This window comes from Coregonus lavaretus (genome assembly GCF_964263955.1).
Source record: "Coregonus lavaretus genome assembly, contig: HAP1_SCAFFOLD_627, whole genome shotgun sequence".
Taxonomy (NCBI): Eukaryota; Metazoa; Chordata; class Actinopteri; order Salmoniformes; family Salmonidae; genus Coregonus; species Coregonus lavaretus.
Window position 1 is genome coordinate 170,182 of NW_028163644.1, and position 25,752 is coordinate 195,933.

General features: G+C 43.2%; 1 protein-coding gene and 1 long non-coding RNA gene across 2 annotated transcripts; one reads left to right on the plus strand and one right to left on the minus strand.

Moving 5' to 3' along the window:
• Positions 1-1,706: 1,706 nt before the first annotated feature.
• LOC311117928 (tripartite motif-containing protein 16-like) lies at positions 1,707-13,218 on the minus strand. The gene is made up of 6 exons (XM_084192822.1): positions 12,600-13,218; positions 12,434-12,529; positions 4,335-4,568; positions 4,074-4,233; positions 3,889-3,948; positions 1,707-3,652 (listed from the first exon to the last, which is right to left on the minus strand). The coding sequence occupies exons 1-6, from the start codon at positions 13,179-13,181 to the stop codon at positions 3,129-3,131; spliced, it is 1,656 nt and encodes a 551-aa protein (XP_084048948.1). The 5' UTR covers positions 13,182-13,218; the 3' UTR covers positions 1,707-3,128.
• Positions 13,219-22,831: 9,613 nt separating this feature from the next.
• On the plus strand, positions 22,832-24,091 carry LOC311117931. Its single transcript, XR_014611736.1, has 3 exons — positions 22,832-23,562; positions 23,702-23,962; positions 24,069-24,091. It is a non-coding gene; the product is annotated as an uncharacterized lncRNA (long non-coding RNA).
• The last annotated feature ends 1,661 nt before the right edge of the window (positions 24,092-25,752 follow it).

Genomic DNA, 25,752 nt, shown 5'->3' on the forward strand with positions numbered 1-25,752 from the left:
GTCTCCAGACCTTAATCCCATAGAAAATCTGTGGAGGGAGCTGATGGTTCGAGTTGCCAAACGTCAGCCTCGAAACCTTAATGACTTGGAGAAGATCTGCAAAGAGGAGTGGGAAAAAATCCCTCCTGAGATGTGTGCAAACCTGGTGGCCAACTACAAGAAACGTCTGACCTCTGATTGCCAACAAGGGTTTTGCCACCAAGTACTAAGTAATGTTTTGCAGAGGGGTCAAATACTTATTTCCCTCATTAAAATGCAAATCAATTTATAACAATTTATAATTTTTTTGTTGTTATTCTGTCTCTCACTGTTCAAATAAACCTACCATTAAAATTATAGACTGATCATTTATTTGTCAGTTTGCAAACGTACAAAATCAGCAGGGGATCAAATACTTATTTCCCTCACTGTAACATTACAGTATGATATTCTAATGGGGCAACCACTAACATTACAGTATGATATTCTAATGAGGCAACCACTAACATTACAGTATGATATTCTAATGAGGCAACCACTAACATTACAGTATGATATTCTAATGAGGCAACCAATAATACTAAAGTATGATATTCTAATGAGGCAACCACTAACATTACAGTATGATATTCTAATGAGGCAACCACTAACATTACAGTATGATATTCTAATGAGGCAACCACTAACATTACAGTATGATATTCTAATGAGGCAACCAATAATACTACAGTATGATATTCTAATATTTTAACGAGGCAACCACTAACATAACGATATTCTAATGAGGCAACCACTAACATTCCAGTATGATATTCTAATGAGGCAACCACTAACATTCCAGTATGATATTCTAATATTCTAATGAGGCAACCACTAACATTACAGTATGATATTCTAATGAGGCAACCACTAACATTACAGTATGATATTCTAATGAGGCAACCACTAACATTATAGTATGATTTCTAATGAGGCAACCACTAACATTACAGTATGATTTCTAATGAGGCAACCACTAACATTACAGTATGATATTATAATGAGGCAACCACTAACATTACAGTATGATATTCTAGTGAGGCAACCAATAATACTACAGTATGATAGTCTAATATTTTAACGAGGCAACCACTAACATTACAGTATGATTTTCTAATATTCTAACTAGGTAACCACTAACATAACGATATTCTAATGAGGCAACCACTAACATTACAGTATGATTTTCTAATGAGGCAACCACTAACATTACATTATAATATTCTAATGAGGCAACCACTAACATTACAGTATGATTTTCTAATATTCTAATGAGGCAACCACTAACATTCCAGTATGATATTCTAATGAGGCAACCACTAACATTACATTATAATATTCTAATGAGGCAACCACTAACATTACAGTATGATATTCTAATATTCTAATGCCAGTGAGCAAATCTCCAATCTCCACCCTATTCCCTATGTAGTGCACTACTTTAGATCTGGTCAGAAGTAGCCTAGTGCACTACGTAGGGAACAGGGTGTCATTTGGGCCAGAGCCATTAACTCCCCTGGGTATGAATTGTCTCTCTATCTTATCTGTCTTCTATATGATGTTCTCCTCTCCTCCTCTCTTCTCTCCTCTATTCACTCTATTCTATCATCCACACCACATGCCAGCTTCAACACAATCCATTTACAAGTTAAAGACACACCTTGAAATAAATAGCAAAGGAAAACTACTACTAGATGGATTTTTTATTTCCCATCACCATGAATCATATTTAATAACTGAACAGTAGCAGACCTAACTTCATCTGTTCCTGACTCTGGATAGTGGATTAAAAAGACCATCATTCTCCAATGATATTAAAGTACAATTCTGAACATTACTGATATACTGAGTGACAAGTCAAGATATCTGCTGGGTTTTTATTGTTGGGTTAACACCACCACCTGCTGGACAGGTTTAATGTTGCTTGACTGAGCAGTATGGGAGAATAAAAGATGCCAAACTTAGGGCCGGTTTCCCGGACATCTCCATTGAACATGCTTTTTAGTCTAGGACTAGGCTTCATCTGTGTCCGGGAAACCGGCCCATATAGTTCAATTAGCAAGTAAGTAACACTACCTGTTCCATGATACTGAGGAAAATGACATTGAGACAGAGAACCAATTGAGAAAACATGTCAATGGTTCTGAATGACAACCAACATACATTAACAGCATACATCATGAATAATGTGAATATATAAGATTAAAACATTGCACTTACAAAAAATATGAATGCATTGAATTGTAATTCATAACATCTTCTGAAGATCAAATCAGTCAAATCATTGTACATAAAAACAGAGCAGAATGAATCATCACATCTGGGGACCATCACCACCAGCATGACTAGTATCTATGTGGACCCTACTACAGTTTAACCAGCTCAGCTATAGACTACACCAGCATGACTAGTATCTATGTGGACCCTACTACAGTTTAACCAGCTCAGCTATAGACTACACCAGCATGACTAGTATCTATGTGGACCCTACTACAGTTTAACCAGCTCAGCTATAGACTACACCAGCATGACTAGTATCTATGTGGACCCTACTACAGTTTAACCAGCTCAGCTATAGACTACACCAGCATGACTAGTATCTATGTGGACGCTACTACAGTTTAACCAGCTCAGCTATAGACTACACCAGCATGACTAGTATCTATGTGGACCCTACTACAGTTTAACCAGCTCAGCTATAGACTACACCAGCATGACTAGTATCTATGTGGACCCTACTACAGTTTAACCAGCTCAGCTATAGACTACACCAGCATGACTAGTATCTATGTGGACCCTACTACAGTTTAACCAGCTCAGCTATAGACTACACCAGCATGACTAGTATCTATGTGGACCCTACTACAGTTTAACCAGCTCAGCTATAGACTACACCAGCATGACTAGTATCTATGTGGACCCTACTACAGTTTAACCAGCTCAGCTATAGACTACACCAGCATGACTAGTATCTATGTGGACTCTACTACAGTTTAACCAGCTCAGCTATAGACTACACCAGCATGACTAGTATCTATGTGGACCCTACTACAGTTTAACCAGCTCAGCTACAGACTACACCAGCATGACTAGTATCTATATGGACCCTACTACAGTTTAACCAGCTCAGCAGTACCAGTGCACATAAAATTGAAAAAATAACCAGGATAGAGGGGCTGAGTGAATGTGGTCTGGACTCTGTGGAGGAGGGTCATTGTGTCAGAGACACTGTAGAAGGACAGAGTACCTGCCTTGTGATCCAGGTACACTCCTACTCTGGAGGACTGAGGGTCTGATACTTTATTCCCAACATTATTGTGTCTGAACAAATAACCACCACTATAGTACTGTAAACTCCAGGACTTGTCATTCTCTCCAAATGCACCATCTGTCCCTGTTCTGCTGATGTCTTTATATGAGACTGCTGTATAAACACCCACCCTACTCCACTTCACCTCCCAGTAACAGCGTCCAGACAGACCCTCTCTACACAGAACCATCAAGTTGTTTGTGAATCTGTCTGGATGATCAGGATATGGTTGGACTTGGCCTGTATAGGTCACCTTTCTGTTCCCTTTAGACAGAGAGAGGTCTGTGCCTGCTGTGTTTGGGTCCAGTGTGAGCTGACAGGAATCTGGGAGAAGAGCAGAGCAGAGACCAATGAGGGGAGTTAGAACAATAAGTGAAGTCAGATACTGTATCTACCCTGTCTTTGATTAGAGCACAGCAGAGATCAAATCAGAGAAATATGAGGAGTCAGATAGATACCCAGTCTTTGATTAGATCTACTATTGCTATATATTTCTAGAGGGATTGTTAGGAGTGTCAGTAAAAAGAGACTGTTAGTTACTTCAGAATAAAGAGACTCACATTGTAAGAACTGTTCTCTGGTCTTGGGCTCTGGAGGCAGTACAACCTCCACTATATTCACTACAGACACACAAACACATTCACAGAGAGAGGGGATGTTATCATCATACCATATTCCACATGAATATGACTAGTAGGGAACTTTCAATGGTCTAAAGTTGATGTTCTTATTATTTTCAACACACCTGTAGTGGAGATCTTGGTCCATTCTCCTTTAAGGATGTCTTCTAGTTTCTTTCTCAGTTCAGACACAGTCTTACTCACATCTCCAAAGTACTGAAGAGGACGGACAACGATGCTGGGTAAGTCTGAAGATACACTGGTACCGGAGAGTGACTGATAACTCTGGGGGGAGAGAGAGAGAGAGAATAGAACCAAATGATTGAGAGTTTCACATTGAGTTTTAGTTTCATATCACATTTTTTGTATCAAGGCAGTTGAGTTACCTGGAGGAAATGGATGTGATCCTCTGTGTGTGAGAGCTGCTCCAGCTCAGTGCTTCTCTTCCTCAGCTCAGCTATCTCCTGCTCCAGTTGCTCCAGGAGTCCTTCAGCTTGACTCACTTGAGCCTTCTCTTGGGCTCTGATCAGCTCCTTCACCTCAGAGCGCCTTCTCTCAATGGAGCGGATCAGCTCGGTAAAGATCTTATCACTGTCCTTCACTGCTGCCTGTGCAGAGCGCTGTTAAGAGAGAGAGAGAGACTGACTTGTCTTACTTTAATGAGCCATCCTCATTACACTAACACCCCCACCCCTAAAAACACATTGCGTGACACCACAACCTCCACACAATCACATTATCCAGTACCCAACACCACAGTACAATACACCAACCAGCAGCACATTCCAACCGTCCATCCAACCCCTCCTCTCCAGCCGTACAGACAGCCCCCCTGAGCCCCCATACCTCCTGAAACATCTCCACACTGTTGATCATTTTGTACAACTCAAACTCAACCCTAAGGCGTCAACAGTAATGGCATTACCCTGGCAACACAGAAAAAACATGATGAACAGTCTGTCATTGCAGAAAACGGACACCCCTCCCCAACTCCCAGGTCAACCCGAGCCAACCAGCTATTGGTGTCCAGGGCTCCATGTAATACCCTCCACTGGACGACCCCTGACCTTTCCAGCACTGGGAGCTTATAGAGCCCCTCCACCTATACCCTGCCATGCTCTCAGCCCCCACAACCACCTGCCACTGATGCCCCTTCACTCCCACTAAGCTCAGAGTGTTAAAAGTCAGTAAGTCCTCCGGACTCTCCTGCCAGTCCCCAGTCTCTGCTGTCACTTGCAGTGGTGGAAACGGTGGTGGCCCCTCCTCAGGCTGCTCCAGCCCTCAGTACTGCAGCATAGAAATCTGAGACCCCTGCTGTATTGAGTCTCTCCTGCCGCATGATGAAGATCTGCTGATCCAGCCCCAATCCACCAGCCATCCTCAACAGAGCACATGCTGGTTCCCTCCAGCCCACCTCCGTACGGTACAGTAGCCTCTGTGCTGCTGAGTCAGAACGCTGCCACCCTGACCAGAAAAAATTCACTAACTTGCGCTGCAGGTCCACAAGCAGACCACCGGGGGCGTTGAGAATGGCCAATTTAAGCCATAGAGAGGATGCCTTGGGAGATGAACCACCTCCACTTCGTCAGCCTTGACACCACCGCTTGTGACACTCCTTCCCATTTCTTCCGAACCCCACCCCTCCGAGCCCAGATACACCCCAAGCATCTTGAGCCACTCACAGCCCCACTGCAACCCCCCTGGAAGCTGCGGAGGAGCCCTGTCCCTCCTTACCCACCCATCAGGTTCCCTCATCTCCCCACAACAGAAGTTACCCACCCATCAGGCTCCCTCATCTCCCCACAACAGAAGTTACCCACCAATCAGGCTCCCTCATCTCCCCACAACAGAAGTTACCCACCCATCAGGCTCCCTCATCTCCCCACAACAGAAGTTAGCCACCCATCAGGCTCCCTCATCTCCCCCACAACAGAAGTTACCCACCCATCAGGCTCCCTCATCTCCCCACAACAGAAGTTACCCACCCATCAGGCTCCCTCATCTCCCCACAACAGAAGTTACCCACCCATCAGGCTCCCTCATCTCCCCACAAGAGAAGTTACCCACCCATCAGGCTCCCTCATCTCCCCACAACAGAAGTTACCCACCCATCAGGCTCCCTCATCTCCCCAACAACAGAAGTTACCCACCCATCAGGCTCCCTCATCTCCCCACAACAGAAGTTACACGCCCATCAGACCAACGTAAACAATGGATTTTCTTGGTTTCCCCACTCTGTTTCTCCAACCCAAAAGAGCTGGGAGCATCCATCTCCCTCAACATGGAAAAACTAGCTCTTACAAGTGATCCTTTTGCTTTCTCTGAAATGAAAGCCACTAGGTCCCTGCGTAGTTCAGATAGATTATCTTGTAGCCCCACCCTACCTTGCCCCACCAGCTCAGCCTCCACCTCACTTATGAACCGCTCAAGCTCCCCCAGTACTCTCCTGGCCTCTGAAGAGGAAAAATATGTATACTGCTGACTGAAAACCTGAATCTGGGCTTTCCCTACGTCCCACCACTGACTGTGAGACTCAAACTCCCCCTTCTGCTGTCCCCACCTCTCCCAAAAGCCTTGGAAGTTTGAGCAAAAAGTGGCATCTTGTAAGAGCTTTACATGGAATTTCCAATAGGATACCTGCCTGGGCCCTGTTGAAACAGAGAACTGAGCCCTGTACTAGGTGCAGACACATTTTGGAAAGCAAAGACAAGGAAATTGATTTTGGCGCTAACCACATAACAACCTACCCTTACACACCTCTTTTGACATTTTAATGTTTTTGTTTGACTTATTCCCCCAGTCTCTGCTGCCGTTCATGTTAAGGAAGTCTAACCGTGAAATCTCCATAAGAGGTGGGAGGGAAATCACCACAATCAGAAACCAGTAGAGAAGCCCATAAAGCCGCCATGCCAGAAAAAAACATCAATTTAAGCAGATTCTGAAGACATGCCCTTAAGAACCCATGACCCATTTTCTCAGCCTATACCGCTTCCTGGGTGAGAGGACACTAAACCCCTCATTCTTCATCACGTGTTGTACTGACCTTACAAACCTTCCAGGATCAATCAAATAAGACTCTAGCAGAATCTTCTTTTCCCCTTTAGTCTCCATCAGGAACCTAGAAAGTTCTCTCACCGTATATACTGGGCACTCAGCCTGACTGGCTGACAGCTAAGGACCCAATGAGCCGTCTGAAAACGAGACGCCTGGTCCTCCGCTCCCGCAGACTCACCTCCCCCCTCTTCCTCCTCCTCCCCAGTCTCTGCCCCCCTGCACTTCCCCCCTGATCAGAGCCTCTTCCCCAATGACAGGCAATATTTCCTGGGATGAGCCCACCAAGCCTTCGCCCACCGGAGTCTCTGTTACTACAGAAACCTGCCTCAGCTCATGTAGCCCAGCTGCAACCCTCCACACCACCGCTTTCTCCACGGCCTGCGCACCACCACTTGGCCATGCACTACTACCGTGTAGCTCAGTTGGTAGAGCATGGCGCTTGCAACGCCAGGGTTGTGGGTTCGTTTTCCATGGGGGGACAGTATGAAAATGTATGCACTCAATAACTTTAAGTCGCTCTGGATAAGAGCATCTGCTAAATGACTAAAATGTAAAAAATTTACTCTCCTCCCTCCTGGTACCCCTGCCATTTTTTTTGCAATTCTGTGTCATCACTACTTTAGTAAGGAAAAACACTTTATTCAGTACTACTGCAGTTGCTTAATAATTCCAATAGATGGCAGCATAAGACCATGAATGACATTTCAGAAGATTAGTTTAGTTCTCTCCCTGGATACACCACCACTCCACCTCACAGGAAAACTCCTCCTGCCTGAGCTTTTTACTGTCCCTTTCCACACTGCTAACGCAAGAGGAAGGACTGAAAAAGCATTTAACACATTACTGTGAAGTAATATAATGTTGATTCATGTTTATTATTACCTGTTTTTATGGTCATGTTTTGAAATTATACTTCATTACTATAATGATTATCAATACGCCTGAACATTAATTCAGTCACCTCTGGTCGACAAAAACTTATTTTCCTAGTACATTAATTGTCAAATTCATCAACCAGCATCGAGCACTCAGCCTTCTCACGCAAGCGAGGGGCATGTTGAGGTAAATATGCTAACCGCGACGGTTGCATTATGTAATTTATTGGTGGGCTGGAAGATGCAGTGTTTTTTATTTTCTATTCAGAGGCTATTTACTCCCAATATGAGATAATTTTATATAGAAGGTTTTTATAATGCATGTTTACTAGGATTGAGGTTAGCGCATCTGAGTAGGGATTATTTGGGTTCAATACCTGTCCTACCTATCAATCATATTGCTGCTTGTAGCCTATAACTGATGATCCCCACACTAGAAACACCGAAAACTATCTGTGCTAGCAAACCCTGTGTTCCACCCATCCCCTGTGTAACCTTGAAGTTTGTTAAGAAACAAACACTTGTCTATGAAAACAGACATGTTTAACGGATTCCGCTTGGCACCCATCCGAGAACACACGAAAACCACTTGCAAATTTACCAAAACTAACCAACTACTTGCGGTCTGTTCGTAAGCAATAAACGGAGGCAGATTAGCCACCACAACTCTTGTCGAAAGAGGCGACATCTGCACCAACACACCCCTCACAAAAAAACCCACTCACAACAAGACAAACCTTTTTCATAAACACAACCACCGCCTTGTTCATTTTGGATTTAGAGTGCAGATGTCCCGCTCCAACCTGTTCGCCGACCATGAGCAAAACTTCCTCCACACCTTTCTCCGGAACGCACCCGAAGCGACAGCGTTTCTTCTCCACTCGGTTGAGGCCATCACGCCGCCCTAACAAACTACCCCTACTCCCCCCTCAACTCTAAACGATAAACAGTGGAAACCAATAAACAAACCCTCCACCATCAGAAAATAAATTAGAAAATACGCAAGAACCAAAAGAAAAAAGAATAGTAGCCCTCCTCACGAACCACAAATCTCTCACACAACCAACTTCTTCTTCTATGATAAAATGGCGTTCCACAAACCAACATTAAAGGTGCATGCCGCCACCTACTGTGCTGGAGTGTGTGGTCAATCACGGTTTCCAACATTTCTAAATCCTCCTACTTAACTCAGTACTTCTGAGAAAATAAAGAAGATCCCTACTAACTTCTAATAGACCCTCCCCCATCCCCTAAATCCCTTCCAACCCCCCCCCAACCCCGTCCAACCTCAATGACCCTAAACTTCAATCTTTCCCTCTCTTCAACATACTTACAACAATATAACAACACATGCTCCACCGTTTCATCGACCGTACCCCCCAGACACAAACCCTTCCCATGCTTGCCAACCAGATGTAATGACGAGATCAATGTACAATGTCCTAAGCGCAATCTAGTAAACACCACCTCTTCCTTCCTAATCTGACCTTCAAATCTTGTATATATCTAGTTTCAAAGCTCTTTTAGCTAACTGGCCTACAATTTCATTCCCTTCCACACCCGAATGTGCTGGGACCCAGCAGAATCTCACTACTACACCCATTCTCTCAATTCTCCAAAATAACATGAATACCTCCAATAGCAAGTCACTCCTATTAGATTTACCAGATGATAAACTATTCAATACAGACAGAGAATCTGAGTATACTATAATTCTAACAGGTTGTACGTCCTCCACCCACAGGAGGACAACTACAGTGGGGGAAAAAAGTATTTAGTCAGCCACCAATTGTGCATGTTCTCCCACTTAAAAAGATAAGAGAGGCCTGTAATTTTCATCATAGGTACACGTCAACTATGACAGACAAAATTAGAAAAAAAATCCAGAAAATCACATTGTTCTTTGGATGCAACTCAGCATTCTTTGTCCTCCAAACACGACGAGTTGAGTTTTTACCAAAAAGTTAAATTTTGGTTTCATCTGACCATATGACATTCTCCCAATCCTCTTCTGGATCATCCAAATGCACTCTAGCAAACTTCAGACGGGCCTGGACATGTACTGGCTTAAGCAGGGGGACACGTCTCGCACTGCAGGATTTGAGTCCCTGGCGGCGTAGTGTGTTACTGATGGTAGGCTTTGTTACTTTGGTCCCAGCTCTCTGCAGGTCATTCACTAGGTCCCCCCGTGTGGTTCTGGGAATTTTGCTCACCGTTCTTGTGATCATTTTGACCCCACGGGGTGAGATCTTGCATGGAGCCCCAGATCGAGGGAGATTATCAGTGGTCTTGTATGTCTTCCATTTCCTAATAATTGCTCCCACAGTTGATTTCTTCCCAGCCTGGTGCAGGTCTACAATTTTGTTTCTGGTGTCCTTTGGCAGCTCATTGGTCTTGGCCATAGTGGAGTTTGGAGTGTGACTGTTTGAGGTTGTGGACAGGTGTCTTTTATACTGATAACAAGTTCAAACAGGTGCCATTAATACAGGAAACGAGTGGAGGACATAGGAGCCTCTTAAAGAAGAAGTTACAGGTCTGTGAGAGCCAGAAATCTTGCTTGTTTGTCGGTGACCAAATACTTATTTTCCACCATAATTTGCAAATAAATTCATAAAAAATCCTACAATGTGATTTTCAGGATTGTTTTCCCTCAATTTGTCTGTCACAGTTGACGTGTACCTATGATGAAAATTACAGGCCTCTCTCATCTTTTTAAGTGGGAGAACTTGCACAATTGGTGGCTGACTAAATACTTTTTCCCCCCACTGTACATACAGATGTTGATTTAAATGCACCAATAGATATCCTTAAAGCTATATACTGGATTCTGTCCATGCCGCTGTTCCATAAACTATACACTCATAATCAATTGTCGTCCTGATCAGAGCTCTATAAATATCTATCAACAATTGTCTGTCAGCACCCTATTCATAACCAGAGACCCACACAACCAACTACCGCAAAAGTGATGGAATGAGAGAGGCAGAGACATCGTTACAACACTGTACATTGCCATAATATAACGTTTCTTCTTCTTTGGAGTTTAACAGCGGTTGGCATCCAATATGTTGCATTACCGCCTCCAACTGGACTATAATATAAATCCATTATACTTTGTGATACAAAATGGGAAAAGGGGAAATTATAATGATACAGAAAAACACCCTTCCAACTAACCCTACACTCATTAAATACCCACTACCCAATTCCACTACTTTGACCCTATCTGCTCCTGCACCATGCCAACGGCCTGGGAGGACGGGACACCACCACTCAACACACCCTGTAACTCTTCTGAAGTCTAATCTTGTATGCCCAAATACTTCGCTGCAGCTGCCACAACAACATCTATTTTCTGTGATTTACGTTCCATTTCTGCGGTACAGTCGATAACCATTGCTATGAATGCTAAGAAGCTAACTTTACTGAATCATATATCACTCTTTGGCCTTTGACTTTGTCGGGTAAAGACTCAAAACTCAAAAGGACTGGATGCGTCCCACCAAACGGCGGGCATCACAAACACCAGGAATCTTCAACTTGAATTTCTCCACCTCCACACTTAACATTACCCCAGAAATCACTCCTTTCAATGGTGCCCTGTTCCTAAGAGCAAAGCAAGAAACAGATTTTGACCCAAGTTGCGTGACACGGATCGCCCACTCCCTCTGGTCAGAAGAAACACCAACAAATATCACAAGTCCACTACAGGTTACCTTCACTGATTCAACTGCACCCAACTGCTTTCCCACCCACCCTGAAACCACAAATGGATCTGCCAAAAGGTATGGATCCACTTTTTCCTACAATGTAACTCCTACTGCACCAGATTCTTCTTTATCATGTCCATTGATACCAGGCTCTGGTTCTGAGCTCATCACCACACCTTCTACCTCACTTAACTCTCCCTCATTCATTTCCATTTCACCTCCAGAACTCAGTCTGGCGAATGGCTCACTCTGTTTGCACTTGAATTATAACATTTGAAAGTCTCTATTCCTTTGAATCTTATGTGAGTGTAATGTTTACTGTTCATTTCTGATTGTTTATTGTCTATTTAACTTGCTTTGTTTCCCATGCCAATGAAGCCCTTTGAATTGATTGAATTGAGAGAGAGAGAGAGAGAGAGAGAGAGAGAGAGAGAGAGAGAGAGAGAGAGAGAGAGAGAGAGAGAGAGAGAGAGAGAGAGAGAGAGAGAGAGAGAGAGAGAGAGAGGGCTCCATGTTAATGTATAGGGGACATGAGTCAGTCATGGTTACTCATGGTTATGTGATGAAGTAGCCCCGCCAGCGATTTCAAAATCAGTGTCAGCCCTCAGCCCAATAGGGAATGTCCTCTTTGTGTAACGGTCAAGCTGTTGCTTTCTACCGCGGTAGACCTGGTTCATATCCCGTCGGTTACATTAAGCAGTCTATTCTCTGAAAAGAGTCCAGACAGCATGTACCCAACAGTGAGGTTCGTGGGATTGGAGAGGCCCCCCCCCCCCCCCCCCTCCTCTCTCTCTGACTGGAGTAGAGAAGTGAAATGGTGTGTCTCCTCTGGTCAACAATACTCACCTTGAGACACTCCACAGCCTGTTGGAGCTCCTTCAGGTCCTTCTCTCTCTCCTGGAATCTCTGCTGGACTTTCTGCTGACTCATCCCCAGCTGCATCTGTGGAGAATCACTCTATCTTTAATTATTTGTTTATCAGACAGTAACCAACAAGTAGTTCTGGTCTTACCTGTTTCTCAGTCCTCTCTGCTGCAGCTGACACTGTATCATGGCCTTTATGTTCATCCATTGTACACAGATAACAGATACACTGCTGATTGGTACGACAGTAAACCTCCAGCAGTTTGTCATGATGAGAGCAGATCTTCTCCTGTAGTTGTGCGGTGGCTTTGACCAGCTTGTGCTTCTTCAAAGCAAGAGATTCATAGTGAGATTGGAGGTGAGTCTCACAGTAAGAGGCCAGACACGCCAGACAGGACATGAGGGCTTTCTGCTTTCTGGTCCCAGTGCAGAAATCACACGCCACATCTCCAGGTCCAGCATAGCACAGAGCAGGAGGGGGAGCAGCCTGGAGTCCTGTCTTCTTCAGTTTCTCCACCACCTCAGCCAGCACGATGTTTCTCTTCAGAACAGGCCTTGGGGTAAAGGTCTGTCTGCACTGTGGACAGCTGTAGACACCTTTCAGATCATCCTGATCCCAGCTTTCTTTAATACAGCCCATACAGTAGCTGTGTCCACAGGCAGTAGTCACCGGATCCTTCAGTGGATCCAGACAGATGGAGCAACAGAACAGTTCCTGATTCTCTGCCATTTTGGTGCTCTCTCCCGTAGGTTAAGCAATGGCAGTGTCAAAGATTACTTTCGGTTTCATGGAACTCTACACCAGAGGACAGGGAGGGGCTTCCTACTTGACTGTGTACTCTGTATGTAGAGGGGGTGTGGTTTCTTTGATAAGGAAGTGTGACAGAGTTTTGGGTAGTAGGCAGAGATGGTTAGTATTTATGTTTGAAATACATATTTTAATTACTTCTGAATATTTTGTCATTTGAATTACACTGGGCTGAACTACACTCCAATGCATTTTGTATTTTGTACTTTCAGAATACTAAATCGTTTTCTATGCATTTTTTTTATAGCGGTTCACATCTTGTGGCCCCCCCTTTCACCCTGCAATGGTATCAGAAGTCTGATAGCACTATGGTGTGATAATAACATCTGCTAAATGAATTACATATAAATGTATATGGGAAAATGTTGATAAATACTTTTTTGAGGGAAAATGTACTTGATACGATTGTAATATATTGTTGTCTCACCTAGCTGTCTTAAGATGAAGGCACTAATTGAAATTCGCCCTGCTAAATGACTAAAATGTAAATGTAAAAATGAATAATTGCAAAGCATCCTGAGTATTATTCAAAAGAGCTCCGCCCCGAAACAAGGCCAAAAATAATACCCAGTGTGCTTTGCAGTTAATTTCTTATGTTCATTTTCACATATACATTTACATTTGAGTCATTTAGCTTATCCAGAGTGACTTGCTCAACTAAGGTAGATAGCAAAATACAGTGTCACTGTCATAGCAAGAAAAAAGGTTTTGTCACTGTTTCTGAGAATTACCTTGTACCTAAGTCAATTTCTGTCACCACAAATGTTATCCACAAGTTCATCTGACTGGGGAAATAAATATAGGGCTTCATTGACAACATCCTGAAGTATCGCTTTAAGTCAAAACTATAACTGAAATGTCTTTGGCCACCATACCAATCAAAACTACATCAAAAGAGTTCATCAAGAGGTCCATAGTCTTTGAGATAGTGGCTGGGTTGGAGACCCAGCAGCCGCATGGTGGCTCACCAAACGGGCATAGAGAGTTGACTGCAGCAAGGTGTACTGCTTAACTAGGATGTGGCCCTAATTGGAGAGTGGCTTTAGGGTGGAGTACGCTTCCAACAGCAGGCATTCCCTTCAACATGTTACAGAAGATAATGTGGAGACAGAGATGGGCAGTATCTCTGTTAATACGTATTTGAAATACATATTTCAATGACTTTTGACTATTTTGTCATTTGTATTGCACTGGCCTGAACTACAATCCTATGTATTTGGAACAAGATACTTTTGAGACCTGTAATTTGTAAAAACATTTTGTTGTTGTAAAATACAACATATTTTTCTATACCATTCTTTATAGGGGTTGGACATTTTGTGTTCCCCTTTCATCCTGCGTTGGTATCAGAAGTCTGATGGCACTATGGTTTGATAAAGTGACTAGTAAATGACTAAAATGTGTACTCTGTATGTAGAGGGGGTGTGGTTTCTTTGATAAGGAAGTGTGAGAGATTTTCTGGTAGTCGGCAGAGATAGTTTGTATTTATGTTACATGCATTTGAAATACATATATTAATTACTTCTGAGTATTTAGTCATTTGAATTATGCTGGGATGAACTACACTCCAATGTATTTTGAAAATACAAAATACTTTTCTATACCATTTTTTTATAGCGGTTGACATCTTGTGGCCCCGCTTTCACCCTGCATTGGTATCAGAAGTCTGATAGCACTATGGTGTGATAAGAGCGTCTGCTAAATGAACTAAATATACATGTAAAAAGAACACTTGAAAAATATGCTGGGTATTAAAATAATGAGCTCTGCACCCAAAAGAAGGCCAATAATAATACCCAGTGTGATTTGCAATTGTTCATTTTTACATTGTCATTTTAGTCATTTAGCAGAGACTCATATCCAGAGACTTACCATCAGTACATTCAACTAATTTAGATAAACAATCTCATATCACAGTCATAGAAAGTTAAAAGCTGTTTTCTTCCGTCACTGAGAATGTTGTTGTAGTGAAGGTGTGTACTAGCAAATGTATTTCCCTGTATGTATTTGTATTTTATCTACATACAACTACAAAAGTATTTTGTATTTAAGTTTGATACATTAGTCTTTAGAGTATCTGGTATTTTTAACAAGATCCATTTTTGATGTACAGTATATTTTGCCCATCTCTGTGTTGATATATCGTCTCTCAGTGACTAGCTGATTTGGTTATGGCTACCTAGATTCATGTGGAGATCACAACACCCTTCTCCCCCGACAGAGTCATCAGTAAGCACACACACACAGACACACACAGACACACACACACACACAGACAGAGACACACACACGGCACACACACACAGACACACACAGACACACACACGGGCAGACAGACAGACAAACAGACACACAGACACACACACACAGACAGAGACACACACACACACAGACACACACAGACACAGACACATACACGACACACACACACAGACACACACACACAGACACACACACACACACAAATACCATCCTCATCAATGAACCAGTCAATGTTAATGTCTCTCCCTCTCCCTCTCTCTCTCTGTTTCTCTCCCTGTCCCCTCCCTCCTCTCCTCTCTCAGTGCTGGGTCATGCGTGTGCGGCCCAGTCTGTCCTGGTAGCGGGCCTGTCTGAGGTCCACAGGAAGGGCTATCCTCTGACGGAGCAGGCCCTGTCAGGGAAGGTGCTCCAGGTGTCCTCCATGGCCTGCTTCCAGCTGGCTCCCCCAGTACATCCTACTGGGGCTGGCTGAGCACGTATTTCTGACACAACTATTGCTGCTACATTGTTCGTACACAGAGACAAACTGGGTTTGAGATTTCGAATGTCAATGGACACCATATGTAGTTAGGATGAAGTTAGAATGTGGAGTTTTGGAACCAACTGCCAACACGGAGGATAGTATTCTGAACTCTGGAAGCTAGGGTTAGGATGCCCCCTACTGGTGTATTAGAGACAGACAAGAGACGTTTGAACCAAATGAATGCTTCTTTCTCTTCCCAGTCTTCCTCTCTTCTCTGTTCCAGGCTCTGTGATCTCCTTCCACCTGACACCCAGTCATATCAGAGGCATCTCCCTGCACTTCCTCCCCCTGTCCTACAGAGGGAGCTGTTTCCTGGGAGCCCTCATCATCCAGCTGGTCTACCTACTCTCTGGAGGTAAAGGCTTCACTAACAGATGCATCATCGTAACCATAGAAACTGAAGAGGAACATCCATTCATGTTGGAATGGTTGATGGGGTTCTGTCTGCATTATGGTGATTCAGTCCTATGGCCACTGATAGCACTGTTCTCCTGTCCAACTACAGGTAACTTCTACCCAAACACACTGCATGAAGGGAATCTGGAGCATTTCTTCTTCTTCTTAGCCATGTTGATGACCATAAACACTCTGGTGTTCTGGTGGATATCTTCCAGGTCCAGTATGAGAACCTCTCATGTATCAATATAGTCACTGTAGATGAGGCAAAGGACATGAGGAGGAGAGGAAGCCATTAGAGTTCTTTCAGTCTTGGACTTCAACATTTTGAGTCAAACAAATTTGAGAATTTCCTTGACCCCTTGAGGTGACCTGAACAAAGTTTCAATATAGTCTGTGCAGATGAGACAGGTGACAGTATTGAGACAAGTGACAGTATTGAGACAGGTGACAGTATTGAGACAGGTGACAGTGTGGAGACAGATTACAGTATTGAGACAGGTGACAGTACTGAGACAGGTGACAGTATTGAGACAGGTGACAGTACTGAGACAGGTGACAATATTGAGACAGTTGACAGTACTGAGACAGGTGACAGTATTGAGGCAGGTGACAGTATTGAGACAGATCCACCCTAGCAGTCTCTCCTCCCCTGTGTCCCAGGAACCTAGACCTGAGTGTGGTGCAGAGTAGAGGAGTAGGAAGCAGCCTTCTGGCAGAGAAACTCCTGCAGTACAAGACCTGCCTGTGATTCTACGACACCATGGAACGCTCCTCCACAACAGTCTCCATAGAAACAGTGTTGTGACCTCTACACTACCTTAGTCCCCTGTAGCGCTGGACAAATGCATGTGGACACCTAATCATCGAACATCTCATTCCAAAATCATGGGCATTAATATGGAGTTGGTCCCCCCTTTGCTGCTATAACAGCCTCCACTCTTCTAGGAAGGCTTTCCACTAGATGTTGGAACATTGCTGCGGGGACTTGCTTCCATTCAGCCACAAGAGCATTAGTGAGGTCGGGCACTGATGTTGGGCGATTAGGCCTGGCTCGCAGTTGGCGTTCTTATTCATCACAAAGGTGTTCGATGGGGTTGAGGTCAGGGCTCTGTGCAGGCCAGTCAAGTTCTTCCACACCGATCTCGGCAAACCATTTCTCTATGGACCTCGCTTTGTGCATGGGGGCATTGTCATGTTGAAACAAATAAGGCCATCCCCAAACTGTTGCCACAAAGTTGGAAGCACAGAATCATCTAGAATGTCATTGTATGCTGTAGCGTTAAGATTTCCCTTCACTGGAACTAAGGAGTCTAGCCCAAACCATGAAAAACAGCCCCAGACCATTATTCCTCCTCCACAAAACGTAATAGTTAGCACTATGCATTGGGGCAAGTAGGTTTTCCTTGCATCCGCCAAATTCAGATTCGTCAGTCGGCCTGCCAGATGGTGAAGTGTGATTCATCACACGTTTCCACTGCTCCAGAGACCAATAGCGGTGAGCTTTACACTACCAGCCGAAGCTTGGCATTGCGCATGGTGATCTTAGGCTTGTGTGCGGCTGCTCGTCCACGGATCCCATTTCATGAAACTCCTGACGAACAGTTCTTGTGCTGACACTGCTTCCAGAGGGAGTTTGGAACTCGGTAGTGAGTGTTGCAACCGAGGACAGACGATTTTTAAGTGCTACGCGCTTCAGCACTCAGTGGTCCCATTGTGTGAGCTTGTGTGGCCTACCACTTTGCGGCTGAGCCGTTGTTGCTCCTAGACGTTTCCACTTCAGAATAACAGCACTTACAGTTGACCGGGGCAGCTCTAGCAGGGCAGAAATTTGACAAACTGACTTGTTAGAAAGGTGGCATCCTATGACGGTGCCACGTTGAAAGTCATTGAGCATTTTAGTAAGGCCATTCTACTGCCAATGTTTGTCTCATGGCCCTGTACTCTTTTCAATTTTTACCAGTGACCTTCCACTGGCATTACACAAAGCATGTGTGTCCATGTATGCTGATGATTCAACCATATACACATCAGAAACCACAGCTAATGAAGTCACTGAAACCCTTAACAAAGAGTTGCAGTCTGTTTTGGAATGGGTGGTCAGTAATAAACTGGTCCTGAACATTTCTAAAACTAAGAGCATTGTATTTGGTACAAATCACTCACTAAGTTCTAGACCTCAGCTGAATCTGATAATGAATTGTGTGGCTGTTCAACAGGTTGAGGAGACTAAATTACTTGGCGTTACCTTAGATTGTAAACTGTCATGGTCAAAACATATAGATTCAATGGTTGTAAAGATGGGGACAGGTCTGTCCGTAATAAAGAGATGCTCTGCTTTTTTGACACCACACTGCACAAAGCAAGACCTGCAGGCTCTAGTTTTGTCTTATCTTGATTATTTTTTATTTATTTTTTATTTCACCTTTATTTAACCAGGTAAGCCAGTTGAGAACAGGTTCTCATTTACAACTGCAACCTGGCCAAGATAAAGCAAAGCAGTGCAATAAAAACAACACAGAGTTACATATGGGGTAAAAAACATAAAGTCAAAAATACAACAGAAAATATATATACAGTGTGTGCAAATGTAGCAAGTTATGGAGGTAAGGCAATAAATAGGCTATAATGCAAAATAATTACAATAGTATTAACACTGGAATGCTAGATGTGCAAGAGATTATGTGCAAATAGAGATACTGGGGTGCAAAAGAGCAAAATAAATAACAATATAGGGATGAGGTAGTTGGGTGGGCTAATTTCAGATGGGCTGTGTACAGGTGCAGTGATCGGTAAGGTGCTCTGACAACTGATGCTTAAAGTTATTGAGGGAGATAAGAGTCTCCAGCTTCAGAGATTTTTGCAATTCGTTCCAGTCATTGGCAGCAGAGAACTGGAAGGAATGGCGGCCAAAGGAGGTGTTGGCTTTGGGAATGACCAGTGAGATATACCTGCTGGAGCGCAGACTACGGGTGGGTGCTGCTATGGTGACCAATGAGCTAAGATAAGGCGGGGATTTGCCTAGCAGTGATTTATAGATGGCCTGGAGCCAGTGGGTTTGACGACGAACATGTAGTGAGGACCAGCCAACAAGAGCGTACAGGTCACAGTGGTGGGTAGTGTATGGGGCTTTGGAGACAAAACGGATGGCACTGTGATAGACTACATCCAATTTGCTGAGTAGAGTGTTGGAGGCTATTTTGTAAATGACATCGCCGAAGTCAAGGATCGGTAGGATAGTCAGTTTTACGAGGGCATGTTTGGCAGCATGAGTGAAGGAGGCTTTGTTGCGAAATATTGTCCAGTCATAATGGTCAAGTGCTGCAAAGAAAGACCTAGTTAAGCTGCAGCTGGCCCAGAACAGAGCAACACGTCTTGCTCTTCATTGTAATCAGAGAGCTGATATTAATAGTATCCATCCCAGTCTTGAGTAATTGAGTAAAGACTGACTATGTCACCTTGTTTTTATAAGAAACATTAATGTGTTGGAAATTCAGTGACACACACACACTTCACTAACACACACACTTATCCCACCAGACATGCCACCAGGGGTCTTTTCACAGTCCCCAGGTCCATGACAAATTCAAGGAAACGTACAGTATTACAGTATACAGACACACACTTATCCCACCAGACATGCCACCAGGGGTCTTTTCACAGTCCCCAGGTCCATGACAAATTCAAGGAAACGTGCAGTATTACAGGATACAGAGCCACCCATGATAGCATGGAACTCCCTTCCATCTTATATAGTGCAAGTGAACAGCAAACTGTGGTCCTCTGTAGCTCAGCTGGTCGAGCATGGCGCTTGTAACGCCAGGGTAGTGGGTTTGATCCCCGGGACCACCCATACGTAAAAATGTATGCATACATGACTGTAAGTCGCTTTGGATAAAAGCGTCTGCTAAATGGCATATTATATTATATAAAAAACAAATAAAGCAACACCTCACGGCACAACGCCTCTCCCCCATGTGACCTACTTGTTGTGTGTATGTACTGACATGTATGTGTAACTGATAGATGCACACACACACACTACATGTTAATGTTTTTAAATGTATGTAAATTGTAAAGTATTTTGTCTGTAATGTATTTTTTGTTATATGTCGGACCCCAGTAAAACTAGCTGTTGCCATTGGCGTCGGCTAATGGGGATCCTAATAAATCAAATCTAGTCTATGGGGATTGCATGGCTGTCTGCTCGATTTTATACACCTGTCAGCAACGGGTGTGGCTGAAATAGCCAAATCCACTAATTTGAAGGGGTGTCCACATACTTTTGTATATATATATTGTATGTACTGTGTATTCATTTAATTGACTGTCAGTTTTAGACAGTCAGTTTAGATCAGCGGTATTCAACAGTCAGTTTTAGACAGTCAGTTTAGATCAGCGGTATTCAACAGTCAGTTTTAAACAGTCAGTTTAGATCAGCGGTATTCAACAGTCAGTTTTAGACAGTCAGTTTAGATCAGCGGTATTCATCAGAATAAATACATTTACTCAATAATGAACTTTCTCCAAAACGTTTGTATATTGTCCCATACAATAATCTGTACTCTTCATTTTTTGTTTCCCCCGTGACCCCACTAGAAGTCGCGACCCCGACTTTGAATACCACTGGTTTAGACGGTCATAGACTTCAACCTTTGTGTTCCTTCCTGCTCCAATATAATGTGTGGGTGTATTATGTGTCGTCTATTTGTCTAAATGGATGTGGTGGGAGTGTTTTATGTATCATCTATTTGTCTAAATATATATTGGTACATAGATTACTGGAAATAGCTGATTCATTGTGTCAATCAATTCAATAACAGAGCAATTCCAATGTCATGATGATGACTTTTATTTTGAAAGACCACATTGATTCAGTAAGTGATTCAGACAACTGAATTGTTTGGATTCATACATGTACATGGGTGATTTAACTATTCTCATCTGATCATAAATGGATCAACAATGATCCCAGTTTCTGATTTGACTGGTTTGCCAGTACTACAGTTTACATCAAGAGAAAAAGAGACCCATTTCCAGAGGATTGCAACAGCCAAGAGGTGATCAGGTAGACAGTAAAAGTCTGAAGCCTGAGTGTCAGTCTGTATGTGCTATCATGCCATCTGTTTAGCAAGAGCACTAACAGATCTGGGACCAGGCTTTTATTTTTATTTTTACAATAACTTTAAAAAAGGGGAATTGAACCAGATCATAGGCCTACTGGAAGACTGTTAATAACCCAGAAGCTCTCCATCAACATGTCTGAAATGGTTGAAATCATCTGTACCTACTGGTAATTATTGAGATATGATTTTGTACCAATCCCAAACACAGGATAGAGGGGCTGAGTGAATGTGGTCTGGACTCTGTGGAGGAGGGTCATTGTGTCAGAGACGCTGTAGAAGGACAGAGTTCCTGCCCTGTGGTCCTGGTTCACTCCTACTATGGAGGACCAGGGGACAGATATTTCTGTTTTATTAGCATTGGGCCAAAACCTACAATGGGGGGGATAGCACTCCAAAGTCCAGGACTGACTGTTACCTAGAAATGTAGACTCTGGGACCTTTCCTTTCCTGATGATCCCTCTATATGACACTACTATTTCAACCCATCCACCGCTCCACTCTACCTCCCAGTAGCAGACTCCAGACAGGCCCTCTCTACACAGCACCTGTCTCCAGTACTCAGGATAGGGCTGAGCTTTATCAGTGGCTGTCACCTTCCAGTTTCCCTCAGACAGGCCGAGTTCTGGATGAGCTGTATTCAGATCCAATGTCAGCTGGAGGACGTCTGACTGATGAACAACAAAACCCAATAAGGAAAATAAATTACATGTATGTTGTCTTTGAGAGGGTGTTTGAATATCACTTACAGAGGGACAACTCTTCTTTGGTCTTCAGCTAAGGAGACATTTCGAATTCTGTCACTATTAAAAAATGCAACTTCATATCACATGTAACAAGACAGTTTAGTTACCTGGAGGAAATGGATGTGATCCTCTGTGTGTGAGAGCTGCTCCAGCTCAGTGCTTCTCTTCCTCAGCTCAGCTATCTCCTGCTCCAGTTGCTCCAGGAGTCCTTCAGCTTGACTCACTTGAGCCTTCTCTTGGGCTCTGATCAGCTCCTTCACCTCAGAGCGCCTTCTCTCAATGGAGCGGATCAGCTCGGTAAAGATTGTCTCATACTTACTAACTTCTGCCTGTACAGAGCACTGATAACTCACAAAGAGAGAGGAGGGGGTCAATTTCCACTGTTACTGGATTCCAGACAACCTGTTCCCCAGTGTTGTCTTGGTACTATTTTCACAAGTGTATGGTAAAATTTCACAACTCTTAGAACAAAACTCATCACAGATCGTCAAAAGGCTGTTACTTTTTTCTTCAAAACTTGAAGCACATTTTCAATTGACTAAGTACAAAACACAAAACCACACAGTAACATTTTCACCAAACCTAATCAGTGTTTCATCTAGAAATACCTTTCATATAAAGTAAATGCCTTTCACAATGCAATGCTCACAATACTTTTCATATGATTCTCTTCTCATTTGTTTAAATACATTTGACCATCACTTAGTCTAACTGCGCTTAATGGTTAATCACTTAACCGTTTGGTAAAACTATAGATTTTAAACTGGTTTGTCTACTATATAAGGATTTTGAGAACTACAGAAATAAAATGTGTTTGTAAAGTATAAACATCTAGATTACATGTATGATACATGATAACCATACATAATGACTGCTCATTATTGCTAATTGATTCCACATAGTGGGAACCACAATTGGTCACCATATAAAAGGATGTTTATGAACATTTCTTTCAACATGGAGCAGGATAGACAGCAAGGGAGAGGAAGAAATCAAAGAGCTTGTGGACAAGGGGCCAATCAGAGAGGAGGGATGGGCCCCATTAAAGAGGTCAGAGAGGTCAAAGAGGTGGACATCAGAGAGAGGGAGGCAGACGGCAGGGAACTCTTTTGTCTAATGAAGTCAGGGCCATCGTCGTTGACCATGTGGTAAACAGAGGCCTTACCATGGCAGAGGCTGTCAGATTAGTTCACCCCAATCTGAAAAGATCAACTGTCAATAAGATCATGAGAACATTTTCTCCAAGAAAACCGGTAAGGATGAAGGATATGCACTATGCTTTACCATTACATTTACAATAAATTACATGTTGTAATGCATGTAAATTAACATAACTTGTTCCAGTATTCTTCCAGTATGATCTATTTACAGTATACTATGTTCTACCCTCAGAATTGACAGAAGACCCCATGGTGGTGGTCGTGTGCTGACCGACCAGCAGGAGTGGGCAGTGGTGGAAATGGTGAGGGCCAGGAATGACATACGTCTGTCTGAAATAAAGCAGGCCATTGAGGAGAATGATGACACCTTTGCCAATGTGGCATCCATCAGCCTACCAACAATCACCCGCCTTTTGAAGAGGCACCAGGTATCTATGGAACACATTGACCTGGAGCCTTCTGAGAGAAACAACTGGGGGCCGAGTATGTTCAGGTACAGCACTATATACTCTATTACTGTTGCTTTTAATGAACATGCTACTTCACAATATCATAATGGAACTCTACTGTAAAAATAACTAACCAAAATATATTTTTAGAGGGTGATGGTGCTTGATGCTGCTGTGAACATCACTAGTATATCTTTGTTGATGAAGCGGGCTTCAACCTGGCCAAAACTTGGCGCCGTGGGCGGAACCCTATTTGCCAATGGGCGTCCGTCCAAGTGCCTGGACAACGCGGGGGAAACATTTCCAAGTGCAGCAGCTATCTCTGAAGATGGTGTGGTAGGACGTAGACCATTACTTGGATCCTACCACGCTGCACACCTCATTGTGTTTCTCAATGAAATTGAGCAGGCCTGTCAAGGTGAAGGGGTCACCTATGTCATTGTGTGGGACAATGTCAGGTTCCACCATTCAGAGGTGGTTCAGGCATGGTTTCAGGTCCCTCCCTGATTCGTGACCCTATACCAGCCCCCATACTCTCCTTCCTCAACCTTATTAAATTATTTTTTTATCATGGAGGTGGAAGGTGTACGATCGCCATCCCCATGAGCGTGCCACCCTCCTTCTGGCCAAGGATGAGGCATGTGATGACATCAATGCAGACCAATGTCAAGCTTTGATTCAACATGCCGAAAGGTTTCTCCAGCGGTGCCTGAACAATGAGGACATGTACTGATGTAGATGAGAATTTATGGCCAAATGCTCTAGACAGGCTTGATGCTAATTAATGCGTGCTAAACATTATTTTATTTTCATTCATTTAATGTTTCATTTAATGTCTTACATCTAATTACAGACAGTACTGTATGTTGCAATTATATCAGAAAAATAAAACATTTCCTCATGAATGATTGTAGAGGATGTCATCATTGATCACACCTTTGATTACACATTGGATAGATATCATGGAAATGATACATTGTCAATATTGTTGGGTAATGTAAGTGTATTGCCTAATGTAAACTGTAATTTACAGTACTGTAGCATATTACTTTCAGCACTTCTAAGGGTTATTTGAAACAATTATCTTGCAGTGATTGCTATTGGATTAACTGGTAGTTAATGATATATTTTCAATTGAGTAGTTTTAAGTTGTTTTGGTGATTATACCAATGCTCTCATTATATTTATATTTTGAATCAATGGTTGTGTGGTGAGAGATGTTTCCAATCCAAATGAATGCACAATGACAGGTTTTGAATGAAAGACTGGCTGCCTTACAAGCGTGACCAGCTTGGAGTTTTATACTAAGAGTTGTGAAAATGTACCACCTGCTTGTGAAAATAGTACCAAAGTGATTAAAACAAAACCGTAATAGGATTTTTTGGGCGGGGATGAATTGTTAATTGATTTTCAATAAGGAACACTGAGGGAAAACACAACAGAAGAAAAAGGAGGGACGCAACCACTACAGTGAGGGAAAAAAGTATTTGACCCCCTCTCAAATCAGAAGGATTTCTGGCTCCCAGGTGTCTTTTATACAGGTAACGAGCTGAGATTAGGAGCACACCCTTAAAAGGAGTGCTCCTAATCTCAGCTTCTTACCTGTATAAAAGACACCTGTCCACAGAAGCAAACAATCAATCAGATTCCAAACTCTCCACCATGGCCAAGACCAAAGAGTTCTCCAAGGATGTCAGGGACAAGATTGTAGACCTACACAAGGCTGGAATGGGCTACAAGACCATCGCCAAGCAGCTTGTTGAGAAGGTGACAACAGTTGGTGCGAATATTCGCAAATGGAAGAAACACAAAAGAACTGTCAATCTCCCTCGGC